Source organism: Tympanuchus pallidicinctus, unplaced genomic scaffold, assembly GCF_026119805.1.
Source record: "Tympanuchus pallidicinctus isolate F22 unplaced genomic scaffold, pur_lepc_1.0 scaffold16, whole genome shotgun sequence".
Taxonomy (NCBI): domain Eukaryota; kingdom Metazoa; phylum Chordata; class Aves; order Galliformes; family Phasianidae; genus Tympanuchus; species Tympanuchus pallidicinctus.
The window spans coordinates 23667107-23686677 of NW_026294679.1; the positions used below are offsets into that span (position 1 = coordinate 23667107).

General features: G+C 50.9%; 2 protein-coding genes across 4 annotated transcripts in view; one reads left to right on the forward strand and one right to left on the reverse strand.

Moving 5' to 3' along the window:
* Nucleotides 1-7181, reverse strand: ANAPC16 (anaphase promoting complex subunit 16). Its single transcript, XM_052676900.1, has 4 exons — nucleotides 7110-7181; nucleotides 5534-5691; nucleotides 2509-2583; nucleotides 1-673 (listed from the first exon to the last, which is right to left on the reverse strand). The coding sequence occupies exons 1-4, from the start codon at nucleotides 7163-7165 to the stop codon at nucleotides 558-560; spliced, it is 405 nt and encodes a 134-aa protein (XP_052532860.1). The 5' UTR covers nucleotides 7166-7181; the 3' UTR covers nucleotides 1-557.
* The window catches only part of ASCC1 (activating signal cointegrator 1 complex subunit 1), a 27464-nt gene continuing 14742 nt past the window's right edge, over nucleotides 6850-19571 (forward strand). The window contains exons 1-6 of one of the 3 annotated variants that reach the window (XM_052676897.1): nucleotides 6850-6987; nucleotides 8472-8603; nucleotides 9528-9627; nucleotides 10431-10528; nucleotides 11854-12032; nucleotides 18546-18682. In XM_052676897.1, coding sequence (XP_052532857.1) covers nucleotides 6864-6987; nucleotides 8472-8603; nucleotides 9528-9627; nucleotides 10431-10528; nucleotides 11854-12032; nucleotides 18546-18682 — 770 coding nt within the window. In that variant the 5' untranslated portion in view covers nucleotides 6850-6863. Of the gene's footprint in view, nucleotides 6988-7255; nucleotides 7277-7787; nucleotides 8094-8471; nucleotides 8604-9527; nucleotides 9628-10430; nucleotides 10529-11853; nucleotides 12033-18545; nucleotides 18683-19571 lie in introns of those variants that run through there. The other 2 variants (XM_052676899.1, XM_052676898.1) reach the window with 2 other exon arrangements.

Genomic DNA, 19571 nt, shown 5'->3' on the forward strand with positions numbered 1-19571 from the left:
TTTCCAAGACAGAATTATTTTATTATCACAGAACAATTTAACACATAATAGGGAGGAAGAGGGTTTCGGGGTATTCAGGGCACAGCTTCTGCATTAAAGAGCCATGTGCTACCAGCACTGTGCAGACAAAAAGAGAAAACAGTGCTGGAAAGAAGAGAGTTTCAGCAATACAGGAGCACCGCTGACAAAGAGTCAACCTTGCAGCTGACCCAGGATGCATCTTATCCTGTCAATTGTCCAGAAGAAGGGCTGGGACTGCAGAGCCTTTCTGAGAGGGCCTGGAAGTGCTCTGCAGAGGCCTGGCTGGAGTGGCAGAGACGCACGCTTCCCAGGCAGGAGATAACCTGGGCCAGTGCACAGGAGGGAAACAGCAGACCAACTTAGTGGGTTCCTTCCCCTGCCACTCAGCTTTATATCTCCCTTTCTTTCTTTCTTTCTTTCTTTCAGCCCAATCCTGCTGACACAGCTGTAAATACCCTGATAGATGGTGGCGTGTTTTGAAGTTGGGCCAGAGAGTGCCTTTCTTCTGCTCTCCGGCAGCAGAGATCCAGACGTGCTCAGCCCGACGAGGGAGTGAATCCCAGCAGCTGCTCTATTGGCTTGTACCTCCACTCATCTGCCTCCAGCTCCTCTACCAGACCGGCCAGTTTTTCCATCCGTGCAACTTGTTGATCTGCAAGAAGTTCAAAGGTAACCGTGGTTTGAAACGACACTGCAATTAAACCTTGCAATTAGATGTAAATTCCCAGCTGTCAGTGGGGAACACAGTGCAGAATCGACCCCACCAAAAGCTGATTTGAATGCAAACCCACTGTACATGACAGAGTGTGCAAATGGCGAGAGGACCTCACCAGATCACACAAGGAAGCAAAAGGGACAGGCTTTTCTGCTTGGGAAATGCTGAATCTGTCTTCTACCCATCCCTGCCCTGCCACAAATTGTAACAAGGAAATGTGAGAGGACAATGAGTGTAAGGAGGCACAAACAGCATGGAGTTCTTTTCTTTAGCATAAACATTTATGGTACAAAAGAACAGAGAAGTTTAGAGAAAGCCTGGCCTGCACAGAGCAAGGAACTCCTCCTGCCAATGATGGTCCTTTGAGAAGAAGCTGGATGACTCTAGCAGAAACGCGCTGCAATCCGAGTGTGCTAACGACAAAGAGCCTCAGAGGAGAGGCAGGTTGCCTCCCCGGGGTTCCCTGGGACAACTTGTTCCGCTCAGCTTTATTTAAAACCAGTTGTGCGCTTGGCATGCAGGCTCCATTTTCAATTAAATGAGCTGAAGTGGTACAGAGATGAGAATAGCCCTTCTCTTGGCTGCACTGCAAGTTTCATAGCTTGGCAGCGTCTTGGAAAAAAAAACAGCCTGGCAGGAGCCAACTTGCTAGCAAAGGCATAGCATAAAATGTGCACAATTTGTGCTGACTGCAGCCGCAGAGGTTGGGCGCTTCTAAAGGCGCCTGTTCTCACTCCACCTCCTGCGACTTGGTATTTTGGGAGCCATCAAACAAACAAACAAAACGATGATCTCGATCTTATTTTAAGCCTTTCCCCTTTCCTTCAGGGAGGCAACCAAGCGCTCCACAAACCAGTTCCAAAAGCTGCTGCTCATTAGGGTGCCAGTCTGCATGGCAGCCGCTGGTAGTTACAGCCACTGGTAGTTACAGGTGCAGGAGAGCTGGGGCTGTGGAAACAATGGCTCCAAAGTTCAGCTTTGCTTTGCAGCCGAGAAACATGGGATCACAGCCTGAGACCTCCTCCTGGCAGCCATCACTGGTGGAGGACAGGAAACCTCTCCGGTCTGAGACAACACATGGAAGTGCCCATTCTAGCTGACGAGAGGTGGAGCCCAGAAAGGATGTGACCCTCAAGAAACGGATGGGCTCTGGTGCTGAGCTCTGCCCAGCGTCCTGAGAATGAAGCCGTGCAGTTAAGCCCATCGTTCAGTTATCATCACCTGGGCCACGGGCACAGATCCCAGGAGGGAAGCAAAAGCTCATGCAAGGCTCTTGGGGAGAGACAGAGCACAGTCAGCCCCACCACCTCACACCACACTCTTGCAGAGCAGTGCATCCGCTCCCAAACACCTCTGGAAACCTCGCTTGACCCTGGCAGGGCTGTGAGGCTCAGCAGGGAAACAAAGGCAGCATCAAGTGACTTGCCTGAGGCCAAAGAGGCAGTCAGTACCAGGCCACCATCAGGTCATGGGCGTTTCCTGCCCCAAGCCTCCTCTCCTGGCCTCACCTCCAGTGAAGGCAGCGCTGCACAGGGTGATGGAAAAACAAGCTGCAAGAGGCACGGCCTATTCCCACCCAGGCTGTGTGGGTTCCCTTTGCTTTGCATAGGGCTTGCAAAAAGACTCACTGGTAGCCTGACTTGGCATTAATTCACAAACTTAAAAGGCTATTCTGCTTTTTTGTGGTTGGCACCCTAGACTATGTCAGCCTCTTAGCTGCTTTTGCCCCCATCTTCCCTGATCGGCATACAGCTAAAACATAATGTGCTTACCGTGTTTCACTTGCTTTAATGTAGATGCAACCTGATAGCTGAAGACAGACTCACAAAGAAATCTTTCCGAGCCATCTGTAAATAGAAGAAGGGAGGTGGTTTCATCTGTTCTGAAAGCTCTGTGATGGAGCAGCCCTAACCAAGCACTGTGGCCAATATTGTTATATTTGAGCTGTGGGTTTGCCCATCTGTCTAGTTTCAGTGCTTTCTCTTGCAGTAAGCGTGCAGCGCTTTGGTTTCTAGGCCTTGCAGTCAAATTCTACCAAAGGTTTCAGCTGGGGCTGGCAGGCAGGCAGGTGGCTGTGCTACCTGGGAGCCATCGCTTCTGAGCACGGATCGCTCGCTGGCTGGGAAGCAGCCACTGCTACAGCAGTGTCAGCAGGTCTGGTCCACCCAGCCCACGCTTCCTTCCTGGGGAGCTTCCTGGGGTGTGAGGGGCAAGGGAAGGGGGGTGGGGGGGGCCGGGGCTGCCCCATTAAGTCTTGTGCAGCCAAGCAGAGAGCAGGAAGCAGCTCTGCTCCCTTGGAACTGCTGCCACAAGGAGCTCCACTCACAGGCATGAGGACGGCATGCAGCTGTGTGAGATATACAAGAGCAGAGGCGGACAGCCCCACAGGGAGCTCGCTACAGCCCAGCTGCTCCCATTCATGTGAAGCAGCACAGGCATGCTGCTCGTGCACCATCTTTGGGAGCCCTGTGGCTTGAGGCCACGACTGCAGCCGCTGGGCTCCAGCAGCTGCCGCATGCATGCAGCAATGACACTTGCAGCCAGAGAGGACATGTGAGAGAAAACTCAAAGCTCTCTCTTCGTTTTTATGTTTAACACCAAAAAGCCAGCAACTGAAGCTGTATGTGCCAGCAGCTTAACCACCTAGACATGAAGTGCACTGACAACTCCTTGCTTGAATAAAACCATACTGGGTTTGGAAGAGAAAGGAGAATGGCCAGGAATGGCCATTCAGGATGGATTTCCATCAAGCTGGTGAACCCCCTCTGCTCCAAACAGCTGCTTGGAAGGGACCTGTGTTGGCTCACAGTAAGAGGCTGTGACCCTTCTGCAGGCTGCTGAAACCCAGCACCTGTCCTCATGACCAGCAGCAGACCCGGCAAGCCGCACACACCTGATGGAAACTGCAAAGAGCTGCGTTACTTGAGCCCTCACCTCCCTCAGACATGTGGAGAATCACACTCTGCCATGGCATTTTGGTTCTAAGTCAGTTGAATGAATTCCAGAGTGCTGTCAGATTGACACAGGGGCTTTGCTCTTAGTAAGGCTGCAAATCCACAAATACTGTTACATTCCCTCCATCAAGTAATTTTAGTCTGTTTTTAAATAGAAGCTAAGCTAAGCAGAAGCTAGCAAATATTACGACAGCCTCTGATTCCCTCGGGGCTCAGACACTTGTGTCCTTACAATGCTTTATGATTTCCCATGGGCATAGGCCATAACCCCGCACAAGGGATTTCAAATAACGTGCATCTTACAAGCTAAATCAGTTAACTGATCATGCAACATCTGAGGAGTAAAGCAGCCTGGTATACAGAGCTAATTGTGTGCCAAGGACTAATGTGGCGTATGCCACTTCCTTTTCCAAAAAGGACTGATTTAGCAACAAGCAAATTACAGTGCCAATAAAAATCAGTCAGTTAGCAGGGATTTTTGAGAAGGAAACAGGTACGCAGCTACCACACTAGCAATTGCCTGAAAAAGGTATGAATGTTATCACCTGCTATCTCAGAATGAAGAAGCTAAAGTTTCCTGTGACAGGGAGAGTGTACAATTGCTGCTGCCACCCAAAATGGATTGGTCAGCCCAAAATAAAATCAAGTACATGCCGCTCACTGTTAAGATGAGGAAGAGCAGCAGCTCTAAGGCTGAGGGGACAAATGGAGCCCTGGCAACAGGCCTGGACAACTAACCTGAAGTTGAGTCCTGGGTGAGAAGGAAGAATTGAGCTGCACCACAATCGCAACATCCTCTCTTGCAAGCTCTCAAAATACTGTGTTAATGCTGCACCATTTTCAAACATAACCAGCGCTGCTCAAACGCTCTCATTACCTCTGTGGGAGACAACTGCCTTCCCTCTCCTCGGATTCCCCATTTGCCTCCAGCCCAGCCATCCAGCCTGAGCAGCTCTCAGGAAGAACAGTTGCCTGTCTATTTGCTAACATGAAGTGCTTCATTATTTTAATTTGTTTTGAGGACTCATTAAGTTCTATGAACAACTCTTTAGTCATAATTACCTCAATAGACTGGCATACGGACTCTAATGTGTAATAAAAACAGCGATTACAACACAGAGCTCAGTTCCCAGCTGTCCTGCGCTGCCATGTCATGTCCATACCTAGGGAAACCCAGGCATGTCTGAGCCACAGGGCCAAGGCCAGCTAATATGGCCCTGTAGAACACCGTGGGGGGATTGTGCTCAGCCTCCAAAAGTCAGGAGAGAGGTCTGGTCCCTATTTGCTGCTGAATTTGTGCCATACAGCAGGAGGCATGCCTCCAGCTAGGTCAAGGGTCCTTATCATCCCTTTGTGCTGCTCACGCAGATCTCTGCAGCAAGGCCTCAGCTCGTGTTGAGAGCCAAAACAAGCCTTGCATTTCCTGGCTAGCAGGGACACAGGCTGCCTTCTGTACTAGCCCAGTCCAATCTAACCCCAGAACTTCTTTTGCCAAGAAAAATACTCCTGCCTCAGCTATCTTTACAGTAATTCCTGTCCGACTTCAAAGGATAAGCTAACAATGAGCAATTAATGCTGTCATGTTCCCTTTCAGGTGGATCACTTCCTTGTCTGAAGCACTGTCACGGACTTAAAACTGAGGTGACTGCAAGAAAAGTCACTTCCTCACAAGTGATGGTAGGCAGGGAGCCACCAGGCAGGCCATGGGAAAAGGCACTGCGACAGGGCCCGGCCCTGGAGCTTCCTTCCTCCCCCTGGCTTCTGCCAGCCCAAGTCTGAGCGGGCCCTGGGGTCCCATGCTTGTGGGGAAGGAGGAGGTGCAGAAGTCAGCCTGTGCAATCACCTTCCAGCATCTCCCCGGCTCCCTTGGGGTAGGTGAAGAGGGCCTTTCGGGGCGGTGCCAGGTCCGAGACACTGAAACCGGATCCTGTCACAGAGCTGCCACTGACTCCGCCAGCTGAAGAGGATGAAGAGGAGGCGGCCATTTCACCCCGTCCCAACCTGCAGCCATGGAAGGGAAGCAGAGCACAGTTAGGAAGGGCACCTCAGCAGCAAATTTTCCCACTTCTGGGCCAAGACGTCAGTGCTAACGGGTGCATATAGGACCGGGAGCCTCGTCCCAAACACCCACAGGGGCAGGAAGCCAGCCACAGGGTGCATGCCCCGGCCTGCGCACATCCGCTCTGGCTGCACCGCTGGAGTTCCCCAGCACATCGCAGCGGTGGGGCACGCAGCCAGGCACGCCCGTCACGGCTGACTCCAGAGCCGGCCGCTGACAACGGCTGCGGCTTCGCACCCTGCTTAGCCGCAGGCAGCTGTCACACCCCACGGCAGCACCCCCGAACGGCGGGCAGCCCTCGGGCCGACCCTCGTAGCGAGGGGCCTGAGAACGTCGCGGGATTGCTGCAGCACATAAAAATAACCTGGTGCAGGTCGCTGACCCAGCTCCGCGGGCCGTCAGCTGCTTGGCTCTGCTCCCGCTCCCGAGAGCCATAAAAAGACTTCTTTATTTTGGCCTCATTTCCAGGAGCACAAACACAGAGAAAGCCCCACTCCCTCATACAAGCTGGAAGCTTGCAGGACTGCCAGTTCCCGCGCACATCCTGCGCGAAGCCGCACCGCGCCCCGGCTGCAGCAACAGCGCCCTGCCTTGCATCAGCGCCCGCCTCGCGTCAGCTGCCCTCACAGCGTGCCCCAGCCTCCTGCAGCCACAAACAACATCTGCCTGTTCAGCACAAGGCTGGCCGCTGCTCGCCTGGCTTCTTCTCAGTCTTTTTAGAGCGACTGTGTGTTGCTGCGTTAGTGGGAATGGGACGTTTAACACTTATCAGGTACCTCCCTCAACGCACAGAAGCCACTGCTGGGCCGTTCTAAGTGACGGCGCTTGCTGCTCCAGCACAGCGCTTAACGCTGCATCCCTCCCCACTTCAGGTGTCTCTGTTCAGCACCTTTTGGCAGGCTCTTTTACGTGTCGTTGAATCATACAGTGCCCTATTACACCAGATATTTGGAAGAAATTCTTTACTGGGAGAGCGGTGAGACGGTGGAGCGCCCAGCCCACCGAGGGGTGAATGACCCCCCCGCGGCGTTCATCGCCTGCCATTTTGTGTGTGGGACGGGGCTGCCCGCCCGCGCGTGCGCCGCCCCGCCCCCTGCCCACACTCCTGCCCCGCATGCAACGGCTTCCGCGGCGCCAGTGCGCCTGCGCCGCGCGCTCCCAGGGCGGCACCCCCCCCAGCCGCCGCGCATGCGCCACACCGCGGCCCCTCCCCGGCTTCCGTAGCGAGCCGCTTCCCGGTGAGTGCGGCTCTTGCCGCCGACGCTCCGCTCCCGCCCGGTCGAGCGCCCTCCCTCTCGCCGCCCATCCCCTTTCCGCCTCCCTCTCGCTGCGAGGCTCGACTGCCCGCTCCGGGCCTCACCTGGGCGCCCGCACCGCTTGGCGCAGGCGGCGCGCGTGATCGCGCTCGCGGTGCATGCTGGGCCGGGAGGGCGGGCGGGCGCGCACTGCGCGCGGCCCCAGCCGACTTCCGGTGGGGGAAGAGGGCGGTAACCTTGGCAACGGCGCCGTCGTGGGGCGGGTTCGGGGGTCGGTGGTTCTGCGTGTGTGGAGCGAGGTTTGGGGGAATGGAAGCCATGTGGCGGCGAGCGCCGCGGCTCGGCACGCAGCGTGCACGGGAGCCTCGGCAGCGGGCTCTGTGCCTACCCTGTCAGTGCCGTGGTAGCGCTCCCACAAACGCTCCGACGCAGGGCGGCGTGCTGCCGGAGCTCTTGTTCGCTGGCGGGAATCTGTTCTAAAAGCGCCTGGGCAAGCGGAGTTGTTGCACGTAACCGTTTCGGTGGCGCGTATAGGTTTGAGGGCTGACCGACCGTACTGCTTGCCCTGCTGCTGCACGCCTGCGTGTGTTTTCCACAGCGAAAATCACTCCGCGTCTCTCTGGAGCACGTCCAGGATTGCCTACGTTTGTCTCAAACTCGGTGTATTTTTTTCACGGGGAATCTTGTTTTTTGTATTTTCTGTGGAAATAAAAGCACCATGTAAGCTCTGAGAAACACGGGGGCCACACAGAGTGGTGCACTGAGGTGCACTGAGATGCAGAAATGCTGAAATGCTGTACGGGGCTTACATGGTCTTTAATGTTTTAATATCTTTAGGCTGAAGGGAACCTAGGTGCCTGATGTCCTGTAGCAGGGCAGCTGGAGGGGAAGCTCAGCTTTCCTCAGTAGAAATAACGAAGGGCCCACAGAAGGGCAACACAGCTGTGAGCTGGAGCCAGGTGTCTTATGGGAGTGGCTGAGGAAATTGGAATTGGGATGGGTCAGTCTGGGGAGCAGGGGAGACCTCATCGCTTTCTGCAGCTCCTGAAAGGAAGTGGTGGAGAGGTGGGGTTGGCCTCTGCTCCCAGGTAACGGTGAGAGGTGACGGCCAGGGGGAGTTGTGCCAGGTGAAGGTCAGATTGGGAGTTAGGACACGTTTCTTCTCAGAGTGGTGATGCATAGGCACAGGCTGCCTGGGGAGGTGGGGGGGTCGCCATCCCTGGAGGTGTTGCAGAGCTGTAAAGATATGGTACTGAGGGACGTGGGCAGTGGTCTGGTGATTGAACAAGATGACCTTAGGAGTCGTTTCCAACTGTAATGATTCTATGCAAAAAGATAATGTGAGATATGCTGGTGTGGTTGGGTCACGGCCCTTGCAGAGCTGCTGAATGCTGACAGGGTTTGAGGAGTTCAGAGAAAGCTCTCAGGGCTCACCTGCCCTCACACAGCTGCGTGTATGTTTGCAGCTCACTGTCCTTGGAAGAGCAGTGTGATGGATGTCCTACGGCCCACCCTGGTCAGGATCGGTGGGCGAGTGTACAGGAAGAACGTCATTCACGAGCGAGTCCAACAGCAGGAGGAGGAGGACTTCTACACAGGTGTTGTGCCGCACGGGATCACTGCAGTGGCATGGGACAGAGCTGACACTTGGTGTTGCCTCTTGTGTCTGTGTGCATGAGGGCCTGTCTGTGTGGTGGAATGAGCTGTGAAAAGCAGGAAGAAAAACACTTTGTGTTGGGTGATCGCTGTGACCAAAGAGTGGATGTAGCCATAATTACTCAGTATGAGTTTGTGTGTCTGTGTTGCTGGCTGTTGATCACTTTTGCTGGCACTGAATGATCGCTAGTAAAGAAAAAAAAAATCCACACCTTGGCTCTGTAGATCTGTTTTTCACGGGTTCTGCTTCTCTTTTTATTGTCTTTCTGCCTACATGTTTGTTGTAGTTCTGTGTGAGTTGTAGACAGAAAAAAAGTCCCTTTGTTATCTTTCAGAGAGAATTGTGACCGTGGTGTTTCTCCTTTCCACCCTGCCCTTCAGTGCATCACACAAAGCAGTTATAAGCTGCCTGCTACCTGGATCCATCCCTGTATGTGAGAGGAAGCATAGAGAACCCCCTCAGCCTCTTTCTGGAAAGTGTATTTGATTTTAACAGGCACAAATCTCTGGACCTTTGAACTAAACTTCCTCACCTTCTATTTTTATTCTTCTGCGACTTGTAAATTTCTGCTCCAGTGTCTCCCTGTGTTGTTGGAGAGCGGTGCAAAACTTGGAGGAGGGCATTCCCACCAAGCTGTTGCACAAATTGCAGCCAGGATGAAGCCTGGGCTCTGAGAGTACAAGGGCTCTGCACCTCCCAAGCAGGGCAGATTTTGAAGCAGTCATTATGTTTTTTTTTTGAAGCTGGTACAAGGTGAAATAAAAAGCAGTTAGTTGCAGCAGAAGGGAGTATGTCTGTTGCTATCTTCAACCTCAGGGGAAGGCTGTGAGTCTGTTGTCCTACATAGCGCTGCTTTTCCTAGTAGGGCCCAGTGACTGTGCGGATGAACCATGCGATGCCTTTGTGGTGGAAGAGACTGAGAAAGGCTTCCAGTGCAGAGTGGAGGTTCCCAGCCCCTTATACAAGTGAGCCTATGGGGTTCTGGTTTCTGTGAATTGCCTTTGACTGGGGAAGCTTTTCTGTGCAGAATATATTTTGGCGGGGTTCAGGGTAAGCGCCAGATCTCTGTTTTGTGTCTGTCCTGCTTCTGGGAGAGGAAAATTGGCAATGCCACGCTTGACTCCTAGCCTTTGCTGTGGCAGAGACAGCAGGTGGTGCTTTCTGGCTGGTAGGAGAGTGTTTGAGCATCTCTTCCCTTGAACATGAAAGTGTCAGCGAGAGTGGAAAAAAAGGAGAAAGAACTGGGGTGAGCAGCCTGCCAGGGGGATTTGTGAAAGCTTTGAGAGAAAGCACACGCACCTGGAAGCGGCTGTTGACTCAGATCTGATGTTCACTGGGAAGCCTGCCACGTTCAAAGCTTTATCCAGTTAGTTTTTACAGTTTTATGGGTTAAATAGTTTTACTGAACTGCAGAGAGGGAAAGGTATTCTTTTGTTTTTTGGATGCAGGCAAATGACTATCTTGAGCAACGCACCAACTAGGAAGTGTCATTAGCTCTTTGTCTGGGGTTATTGGGGGGGGAAAAGTGATAACGTGGATGGTAATGCTGTGGCAGGATGTGCCTCAGCTGAAGCAAGTTGTAAGCCACTGCCTGTCATCCTGCGGCCACAGGCTGATAGCAGCCACAGGGCCTGCATCCTGAGCTGGTTGCATGTGTCCTCTGGCATGGACATGTTGTGTGTCAGGGGAGCCACTGGGGCAGCTGGGCTGTGGTCCCTGGTGAGGAGTGGTCCAGCCATGCTGTGCTGTTCTGCTTTTATACCTCCAGGTACATAATAGGGAAGAAAGGAGAAACCAAGAAGAGACTAGAAACAGAGACTCGAACCTCAATCAGCATTCCCAAGCCTGGAGTGGAAGGAGAAATTGGTGAGTGTTCTTTCACTGGCTCTTCCATGGACATGATTTGAGCAGGGAGGAGGAATAGGAGGTGTTTTCCTTTAACTCCTGCTTCTGGCCCTGGCTCTCTTTATAGCCCTGGGAAAACCACCTCCCTTTTGAGCTTTTTTTTCCTTGACTGTAAACCTCTATAAAACAGAGTAAGAATCTTGAGGAGGGGGGAAAAAATTCCCTTTTAAGCCTATGCATACTCTCACTGAAGTCACTTCTTAGATACAAATGACTGGCCTTTGAACTTTGGGCTTTGGACCTGAATGTGCTTTTTTTTGCTGTAGTTATTACCATATCCATTACTAAGGACTTGCAGTATACATCTAGAAAAAAGTGATATCTACTTAGACATGACGTAAACTTCATCACGTTCTTTAATATAAGCAGTATTTTGATGATGTTGCTGTCTTTCTCATCGTGAGAGCAGGCATCCTTGTACCGTATGTTCCTTCTCATCACTTGCAGTGACTTAACAAGACAGGAGGTGTTGCTCACTGGGTTTCTGCCTAAGTGGGAATCCAGAGGGCTCTTGCTGTGCGGCGTAGAGTTACGCTCATGACGGGGTAGGGAGGATTAGGTGACAGGGGACCCAGCTGTCGTACTATGCAGGAATGTGGTGGCACTTCTCAGTAAGTGGGGCTTGCCTTTTTCCTGAGAACTGTGAAGAACTGTTTGGAAGGCTAAGAGACGTTGTAAACATGTAATAGTAGGAAGCCAAGAAAATCGTGCTCTTTGCAGTTCTTTCCTTTCAGGATCAAGTGTCCTCTGTTTGGTGCATACACAAACAACGTAGGGCATCCTGATCTTTTGTAGATTTCCTTTGTCGCTTCTACTAAGAGGCTGCTTTCATGAAAACATGAAATAATGCTCTAGAAATCTGAAGAGCCGCTGAAGCGAGTGACTCTTTGCAATTGTTTTTTAGACACACAGAGGCAGCTTTCTTGTGAGCAGAGGGATACTTCAGGCATCATCCTGCCTTTGCAGAGGAAAGTACAGTCGTGCCAGGCATTTTAAGTCAAGCAGGCAGTCTGGCAAGATTTCTCTGTGCGTGGCTGGGAGTTTTAATTCCTGTCACTTCGGTGAGCTCTGGGATAACAGTAGAGAGGTGCTGTGCAGGTTTTTCTAACTCCTTTTTGGCAGCTCCCGAGTGAAATGTTCCTCCCTTCCCAAGATCCCCCAGTATCGAGCAGATCAGTAGGATGCACGATCACGGCCCGTTTACGTACCGCGTATTTCGCGCGAGTGCCAGCGGTCTCCCTGGAGCGCCGTGAGAAGTGGCCGCGTGTCGCTTTGTTTCCTTGCAGTGATCACAGGGCAGCAGCGCGGCGCCGTCATCTCGGCCCGGACGCGCATCGATGTGCTTCTCGACAGCTTCCGTAAGAAGCAGCCCTTCACACACTTCCTGTCCTTGGCTCTCAACCAGCCCGTCATCCAGGAGAAGTTCCTGCAGTTCAAGGAGGAGGTGCTGGAGAAATGCTCACAGGTCAGAATCCACGCGAGAGCTCCAGCTGGAGGAAACCCCTTCAGCAGTCTCTCATTCGCTGAGAGAGGCTTTTGCCCTTTACCTCAGAGGCCTTATTCTTTGCTTCCTTTCCTAGCGGTGTATTTCTTACAGGCCTTTTGCTTAAGTTGGTGGCTCTGCTGTGAGTTTATTGGGAAACCTTTTGGAATGCAGAATGGCTTAGTTAATTTGCTGTAAAATATGTTGTTCTCCTTTGAGATTTTCCTAGGTGGGATGGTATTTTTAAGATTCAAACAAGGGTTGTTTCTTCTGGGTTTTTGATTTTCAATAGGAAAGGTTCTAAATAACATAACAGGCCTTTCTACATTTAATATGATTTCACGTAACTGTGAAACCAAGGAGCGATTCACAAGTTTGCTGCTGCTTCTATTTCACTTTTCTTTTGGTTACTGGCAGTGGATGAGGATGGGTGTCAGGAAATGACTCGGTAGCACACGCCATCCTGCTAATGTAATCACTTCCCTTCTTCCCCTGAGAGCCGGTGCTGACAGTCCCTCCTACTTGCCTTCAGATCTGAGAGCACCGAGAGCAGCAGGAAACAGCTAGGCATAGTGAAAATAGGGATGGGATGAAGTGAAAGTAGAGCATTCCCTGTTGTATTTTAGTTGGCTGCTGCTTTGACAGAAATGGTATCTCAGTGCACAGGGCCAGCCTGTGAAGAGGGAATGATGTTATTAAATTGCTGTGTCCTCTGAGTCTGCTCGGAGGACATCTCTAGGCAAGAGGAGTGAGTTCCCCTTTGCAGCAGCTGAAGGTTAGATTGTATGCATGCAGCAGGGTTTATGGGCTGGTATTTTTACCGTTACATCCGTTGCTCCTGCTTATGCCTTTCAAAGGGAAAAGCATAACCTTCCTAATTGCACAGCTTGAGAAGTATTGTTTCCTGTGTGTTTATGCCTTGTGTGTGAATTACCTGATGTCTGGGAAGATTTTTCATGGTTGCTTGTACACCAATTGTCTCATCTCTAACAGCAGAACTGGGCTGGCTTTGCAGTCTTGTTTCTACAGGCAATTCTGATTTAAGTCCCTCTTTTCCACCCAGCTTCTTATTTCTCTGACATTTTTAAGAGGTTTCTATCACTCAGATTTTCACCTAATGTCAAGTACAACTGGTACTGGCCAATAGATACAGGATCTGGCAATGAGTGCAATGCCATGAGAACTCATTCCTCAGGCTAGGAGACTATCACTGTCTTGATTTTTCAGTCCCACAATCTAGCATTAACTACTCCTATATTAATGCTTCCCTTTATTAAATAAAAGCCCTAAAGTTAGGGGAATGGAAACATCAGACTGAGGACAGAGCGAGCCAGCCCTGGAGCTGGTGTCAGTGGTCGCCTGGCTCCCCCTGTTGGTTGTTCCAGTGCTTGTGGGGGTCACTGAGTTATGGGGAGAGAGGCACCTTTTGGGGGAACTGTTAACTTCAGCATGGGCTCTGGCAGTGTCTGCTCATGCCTTTGGCCCTGGACTGAGACCACTGCATTCATCCCGGTGTTTCTCTTGTCCTTTATCCCCTTCCAAAGTGGCATATGGCTGCTACAGTCCTTTGCTTGAATCTCCCTTTACCCATCAGTCCTTTCAGATATATCTAGCCCTGCTCTGCTTGCCTTGGATCCTCCTGCTTATCTGATCTTCCACCTCTGGTTGTCTGCCAGCAGGTCTCGTATCTTCCTGCATAGAGCAGAACCTTGCTCAGTTCTGGCTTCCTGGCTGCTCAGTATAGTGCAAATCTTTTCACTGCAACATCTCTACGTTGCAGCTTCTTCTATTCATCTGCAACTAATGCCATCATCCACACTGTCATCCCGTGTCTTTATTCCTGCCCTATGTGGGGCTCACCTGAGCTCGCTCCTCCCCTTGCTGAACATGCATTTTTCTTGCCTGCTGCCTTGGTTGCATCTCTGCAGCCCACCATCAGCTCAGCCTCTGCTGGTGGTCTGCCTTGTTCTCCACGTGCCTCCTAATCTGCCCCTGTTGTATGATTTGTCTCCTGCTCGCTCTTAGCTGTCAGTTTGCATCATATCACTGCCTGCCATCCACTTGGAAACGTTTTCATAAATTTATCCTGGTGCTTTCCCCAGCATTGTTAGTCACATTCCTAAGGAGCTGTCTGGGAACATCTGCAAAACTTCCTGTGCCTGCTTGTCCTCCATGGCTGCAGAAGCTCAGGTTTGGTCACAGAAGTGCTGAGACCACTGCTTGAGACCAAGCTAACCTTGTCTTCTCTAACCTTCTGTTTCTTCTGCAGCCTCTTCATGCTGTGTCTGGACAGCACGGCATCAGCAAAGCCCTGCTCGGTGGTTAGGGAACCTGCAGGCTGGAGCCACTGGCTGGAACTGTGCTCAGAACCAGCACTTAGACGTGACTCCTCCTCATTCCAGCAGCAGCACTCAAGACATCCTCTCTGCATTTTGCTGCTGTTGAGTCATCTGGGCACTGTTGGGAATCTCCCCAGGCAGTGGCAGCTGGGGCTGCCCTGCAGCAGTGTGGGTGCAGGGTGCCCCTGATCTGGGGGTGCAGGGTTGTATTGACTCTGTTCAGTGGCCCGTGTCTCTCAGGAGGCTTGAGAACTTTCATTTTTAGCTTGAAATATGTAAGTCAGTCAGAGGCAGGTATTTGGAGGTTTGCATATGGATAGCCAAGGAATACACAGTGCTTTATTTTTTCTATCCTTCCTTCTCCTGGTATTAGCAAAAAGGCTTCTAGATACATTGCTGCCTGTTAGTTCAGGAGTGTATTGCAGCCCTGTATGTCTCTCAATCACTCTGCAGCCAATAATGCCACTCTAATACCACTTTATCTCACAGCGGGGTCTGCTGGAAAGCACATCAGTAATGAAAAACAGTAATTCAAAACTGTGCCTCACAGAGCAATAAGAGAGCTTATAGATTTGTCCAAAGCAACGGGATTTCTCAGGATGCTTAGAGACATCTGAATAGATTTCAGGGACACAAGTGTTGAGCTTCACTTCCTGTTGCAATTTGCTGGTGCAAAGCATTGCAGCATTAGGTAGACTCTAGTCTTTGCATGAACCTCACTAATAGTGGCAAGGAAGGGGGAAAGTGGGGGGTGTGCGTGTGAGGGTTTCTTCTGGCCATTGAGCATTTGTGAGGGACTTTTCTCTCTGAAGCAGTTGCCATGACAACCATTCATTTATATTTTACAGCATAGGGTATGTTGGTGGTGTTATGCTTTCTGACTCTGTTTTTTTGTCCTCGAAACTTTCTGTTAGACAAACGTTGTGTCACGATACAGAGCGCTTTGGGTGTCATTCATATGTGGCATTAGGGCAGCCAGCCAGCGAAGCAGAGCTGTTTTGAGGCTGATTTAGTACAGAGATAAGGAGGTGGCTCACCTGGCTTGGGTCCTTAGTGGTGTGGTGCAGCGGGAACTGAGGCTGTCTGGGTGACCTTGGGAGTCTCCTAGCACAGCCATGCTGGTGTTGGAGTGAGGAGGACTGAAGCATTTGTTGCAGGTGGGTAAAGGAAAAGGTTTAGGTTCAGCAGTGAAATTGCCATGAAAAATCATGGTTGGGTTTTTAGAGCTGTGCAAACACAGCATTTGCATTGTTAACAGGCTGCAGATGTAGCATGGAAGAGAAATATGATTGCTGTAATAATGCCAACCTGTAAATATCTAACGTTGTTAATGAGGTATTACATCTCACAGTGGAAGGGACAGAAAATGGGAGGGGTTTTTCAGCCTGCAGTTCTTCAGTCAGTTCAGGAAATGCTGTTTTTCTGGCTCGCTCCTTTGTTTGTGGGTTGGGGTGGGAGAGGGCATGTAGCTGGCATGCACTATCCTGCTATTAGGGAAAAAACAGAAAGCTGTCTGCAAATATTGGAAGCTCTTAAGACAGCAGAAAGGATGCAGCCAGGGAGGAAGAGCTAAGCAGTGTGATCCTTTGCCTTGTCACGCAGAAAGCTCTGCTTTGGTCTTTGGTTTCCCTGCTAAAGTGTCTTAGATTTATAGGAACAATGTGCTCAGACTTTGCAAAGAGGTGAAGGCTCCTAATAAAAGTCTTTCCTTGTTCCATCTACAGTAGGAGAGCAAAGGTAGAGGATCTAAGAGGGAGATCTAATTTAAAAAAAAAAATTGTTAAAGGTACGTGCATGGAAATGTGTTGTTTTTTGTGCCCACGACAAGTCAGTGTCTGAGAGAGCGGCACAAGCTCAAATGGGCAGTCACACACAGATGATCCATGTGGGGAACGTTCTTCCTGCCTCTCAGTGCTTCCTTAGGTGGTTTGAGTGGTGAATTTTTGAGAGAAGCAGTAGGGTCTGTTTTATGTGTTTGTATCTTCCAGCAAATCCCTGCAAACACTTGGCTTTCACGTTCCCCTGTGGAATACAGGGGATTCTCCTGCTTGTCCTCACCACTCTGGTGCTGTGCTTTCCATTCTGCTCCTTGCTGTGCATGTGATGCAAGGAATGCTCACCTGTCACGACCCAGGGGAGGAAACTGGTGCTGGAGGAGTTTGTCACCACAAGGCACTCGGGTCCGTGTCTTGGAGTCACCGAATCACTGAGATTGGAAGAAACCTCTAAGATCATCCTGTCCAACTGGCCATATGTCCCCCTGGACACAGCAGTTAAGCATAGCAGAAACGGGACTTGGATAAGTGGGTTCAAGCACTTTTGCATTTCACTGAACTGAGCCCAAGTCAGAAGGGCTGCTAAGACATCTGCAGAAATGTTGCTTGCTCCAGAGAGAGCTACTTCAGATACAGCATCCCGCTCACACATGGGGGAGGTGGGATCTTCCGGCCTGTGAAAGAGCTGTAAGTGCTGTATGTGGGAATTTCAGGAGCTGTATGAAACACCAGGGGTAAACCAGGAGACTTGTCTGGGTCTTGACCTCTTCTCTCTGCCCTGCTCTTCCCTGCTGGCTGTCCCAGCAGCGCAGTGTGCAGAGGTGCCATGCCAGCACTTTGTCAGCTGTCAGCCCCCACTCAGGCGCTGGGAAAAGGCTGCTTTTGGGGCAGGTCAGTCCCTGTCCCAGAAAACAAGGGTTGGGGTTTTGCTTTCTGTCCTGTGAACTGCTTTACTGTGCAGTCTTCATCACTTGTGTGCACTGTGTGAGTGACGTCAGATGCTTGTCTCTGGCAAGATGGACTCAAACTTTCTCCTGGTTGCTATTACCAAGCTGTTGTTTTGTGTTGGGCCAAATATCCCCCGGCTATGGGTACCTTTAAAAGAGAAAGACCGATGGAGAGGAATTGTGTCTGGTCCTGCACATTAACAGCAGTGTGAGTGAAAGGGAGCAAAAAGGCTTTAGCTGCCTTCCCTCTGGGAAGGAGCGAGATGGAGGCACCCACCTTTCCTGTCCTATGCTCAGGGCATGCCTAATGTAATTCATCTGTGCTCGTTGCAGGTTGCTGCATGGTGCTGAGGCTTGCAGCATCCTTTGCCACTAGCAGGATTTGGGGGCTCAGCCAGCAATAAAGCAATTAGCAAGGCGAAGGCAGGTACGTGCTCTGTCAGCTGGGGACGCTGAGTTTTGCTCATCTAGCCCAGCCTGTAAGTGCTGCTGTCAGCAAGGATATGGGTGCTGCCACAGCATGAACAATGCCTGATGAGATGTGAGGCATTACACCAGCTGAGGGATGCAGTGTTTAAACGTCAGAGAGGTTTTATTTCAAATTCTGAAGCTCGGTTAGAAACTTCAAGGCTGTCATTTGCAGTCATTGGGCTTTTATTTTCGGACATATAAATGCTTCAGCAGTGCTGGATTCTTCTGGAGCTTAAAGCGGAGGTTCGTCAGTGTGCTGATGGGAAGTGGCCACCAAGTGGAAATAATTGTTTTAATATGGGTGTGTTAACCATCCTCAAAGTATTTTTATGAATATTCGAGAACAGAAAAGCATGTTCCTTAAAGCTGAGCACTGCTCCACCTGGGAACAGTTCTTCCTCAGCAACAACACGTAGCTTTTCTTTTAAAGGGAATTTAAACTTAATTCATCTCAGCAAACTATAGGGCACCTGGGAATGAGAAAAATGTAATTACCAGAGCTGGTATGGGCTGTGCTTGTGTTGTGAGGTGCAGCCAGTGTTTAGACAGGATTTAGAGGCTATTTAGAGCTTGCCACTGCAGCTGGCTCCAGCTTTATGGCACAGAGAACACACTTCGCTCAAGTTCTAATTTTGCACTGACTTGCGCCGTGTCCATGGCTGGTGGCAGTCACTGCTCTGATGGCCGTGGAGGTCTGGAGCCTGCCCTAAAGAGCCCTGATCTGCCTTTGGACCTCACTGCAAAGGCAGGTGGTGGGCAGGCGTGTGGTGCTGGGCTCTGCCTCGCTCCCAAAGTCTGTGCAATTCCCCCTTGTTTCGACTTTAAGACTAGCAACTTGCCTAGCGATGCAGAGATGAGAGGTTTGATGCTGGTGGCTTGCTGCTTGTTCCCTGCTATGTGGATCCCTCTGAGAGGTGTTGTGTACATGCTTGAGATGAGATGCTGTGTTTGACTGATTTGTAGGATCACGGGGTCAGCAGCAGCCTGTTCCAGAACCCTGCAAAGCTCCACCTGACACTGGGGACGCTGGTGCTGCTGAACGAACAGGAGATCCAGAGAGCGTGTGACCTCCTGCAGCAGTGCAAAGAGGACTTTGTAGAGTAAGTGTTGCAAAGGGATGTCAGCACCAAGGGCGTGTGTAGGGGAAAAGAAGCAAGCTGTCTTTGATGAGGAATGATGAGGAGAGCAGCCTGACAGTGTATCTAAATTCCAGAAATTTAGGAGGCTGAATGTTTTGAGTAGGGGCAGCAGAAATCGCCAAGAAATCACAACCAGAGGGCACAGCAGTACTCTCAGCTCAGTCCCTGCAGACCTGCTCCAGACATTTCTCGCACCAGTCCCATTGTTTTTGTGGGAGCAATTCCTTGCTGTCCCCTGCCTGCTGCAGGGGGAGGGATGAGCTCCAGCACCTTCCCATGTTGCCTACAGCGGGCTCCAGCACACTGCTCCTTCCTTCCTGCCTCAGAGCAGATGCTGAGGTGTCCTTGACATGCATTTCTGGGTGCAGGGAGCGTGTAGGGAAGGCAGTGTGAGCCATGTGAGTCATCACTCTGAACCATTCAGCACTGGTTCAGGAACTGGGCTTTCTCACCGCCTGTTAACACGGAACTGCAGATATTATGGCTCGAACTGTAAATGTGGTTGAATGACACTGTAATTAGCTTATCTCTGTGCGGCTTAGAAATTGGAGATGGCCTGAGGGGCTGCTGTCTTTATTTATTTATTTTTGCAATACTTTTGCACGGAGGGCATGGATTCCTTATTTGTATTTCTTTATTTTCAACTTTGGTGTGTGAAGAATGAGCCACGCTGTGCTAGCTGACACCTGTGGGAATCAGTGCATGGCCAAAATTCTTACCTCCTCTAAAAGGAAGGCTCCCTTTTTTCAGCTGCTGACCAGAAATGCAGAAGTATTTTCAGGGGAAGGAGCTGCCCACAGCAGTTGAAGAGTGCCACCCTCCTCAGGAGTGGATTGAGCTGAGACAGAGA

What these genes read in the sequence shown, in the direction of transcription:
- ANAPC16 (XM_052676900.1), bottom strand. Translation starts at nt 7,165, where the DNA reads ATGCACCGCGAGCGCGATCACGCGCGCCGCCTGCGCCAAGCGGTGCGG. An exon ending in AGCCGGGGAGATGCTGGAAG is followed by an intron (nt 2,584 to 5,533) that starts GTGATTGCACAG and finishes TTCTATTTACAG; the next exon opens with ATGGCTCGGAAAGATTTCTT. An exon ending in ATTAAAGCAAGTGAAACACG is followed by an intron (nt 674 to 2,508) that starts GTAAGCACATTA and finishes AACTTCTTGCAG; the next exon opens with ATCAACAAGTTGCACGGATG.